General features: G+C 52.8%; 1 protein-coding gene across 1 annotated transcript in view; it reads left to right on the forward strand.

Annotated features, from left to right (window-relative positions):
* Positions 1–703, forward strand: part of LOC119092558 (intraflagellar transport protein 57 homolog) — a 2,927-nt gene extending 2,224 nt beyond the window's left edge. Inside the window, exon 2 of the mRNA XM_037215515.1 lies at positions 678–703. Coding sequence (XP_037071410.1) covers positions 678–703 — 26 coding nt within the window. The remainder of the gene's footprint in view (positions 1–677) is intronic.
* Positions 704–1,563: the final 860 nt, after the last annotated feature.

Below are 1,563 nucleotides of genomic sequence, written 5' to 3' on the forward strand. Positions count from 1 at the left end.
TAGATGGGGCTCCCACAGTAAGGTCGTCAGCAAAAGGTTGGACCTTTTATGCCCGAGGGAAAATATGTCACATTGGACGCCGTGTCCGTGCTGTCCGCTGTCAGGGGGTGATTCGAACAAAACGGGGTCACGTCGACCAATGCGAGACTTGCGTTGCCCGCTGATAGTGTTCCCAGGATTAGAGCAAAGTTGAACTTTCCATACACAAAGATAAGGCAGTGGTATAGGTCTTTTGCCTCAGAAAAAACCAAGAGAAAGGAGATATGGTTAGGTTGATATATCGGCAACATGCCTTCATCAAAACAATAGCAGAGGCTGCTTCCGCCATTGTTTCGATAAATGCATGTTGCCGAAATATTAACCTAACTATATTTCCAATTCTCCTGGTTTTTCCGAGGAATAAGGCTGACACTACTGTCTCATCTATCTGTATAATGCTCCTTGCTAATGCACCGAACAACTTACGTAATTTCGGCACACAAGTCAAAGCATTCCAAATTGGACGCCGTAGCCATGCATGTCCTAATTTCAGCTGGCCGACCAGCACTGAGTAATACGATGCGGTAGGGTTTATAAAAAGCCAAAGCTCAAATCAGACGAGTGTGCCATGTCGGCAGCTGATAGCCCGATACCAGTGTACATGTAAGCGCGTATCCCGGGTTGTCGTGTGTTGCCAGTGATGCCGGTACCAGTGTACATGTAAGCGCGTGTCCCGGGTTGTCGTGTGATGCCAGTGATGCCGGTACCAGTGTACATGCAAGCGCTTGTCCCGGGTTGTCGTGTGATGCCAGTGATGCCGGTACCAGTGTACATGTAAGCGCGTGTCCCGGGTTGTCGTGTGATGCCAGTGATGCCGGTACCAGTGTACATGCAAACGCGTGTCCCGTGTTGTCGTGTGATGCCAGTGATGCCGGTACCAGTGTACATGTAAGCGCTTGTCCCGGGTTGTCGTGTGATGCCAGTGATGCCGGTACCAGTGTACATGTAAGCGCTTGTCCCGGGTTGTCGTGTGATGCCAGTGATGCCGGTACCAGTGTACATGTAAGCGCTTGTCCCGGGTTGTCGTGTGACGCCCTCCCGCTGGGAGCCGACCGGCAGCAGTTAGTATTGCGCCGTCACGGGGTAATTTGAACGACACAAAGTGTCCCGTCGGCCGATGAGCGAGTCAGCCGATATTGCTCCCACGCTGGCATCGTGCGCACACAGCTGCGCCCTTCCGCCCCGAGTAAAATCATGTTAACTTGGTCGCCATGACTTAAAAGCGCGACTCGGGCCGCCTCGCTGCCATTGAATCAGACGCTTCTTAAAAGCGCAACTCGGGCCGCCTCGCCGCCATTGAATCAGACGCTTCTTAAAAGCGCAACTCGGGCCATCTCGCCGCCATTGAATCAGACGGTTTTTAAAAGCGTGACCCCGGCCGCCTCGCCGCCATTGAATGAGACGCTTCTTAAAGGCGCGACTCCGGCCGCCTCGCCGCCATTTTGAATGAGATGCTTTTGGTGCGCCGATCGAATAAAGCGAGCGCTCTGAGCGGACAGATGTGGTTAACTGTTAGCTGATGGT

Source organism: Pollicipes pollicipes, unplaced genomic scaffold, assembly GCF_011947565.3.
Source record: "Pollicipes pollicipes isolate AB1234 unplaced genomic scaffold, Ppol_2.1 Scaffold_3447;HRSCAF=4054_pilon_pilon_pilon, whole genome shotgun sequence".
NCBI lineage: Eukaryota > Metazoa > Arthropoda > Thecostraca > Pollicipedomorpha > Pollicipedidae > Pollicipes > Pollicipes pollicipes.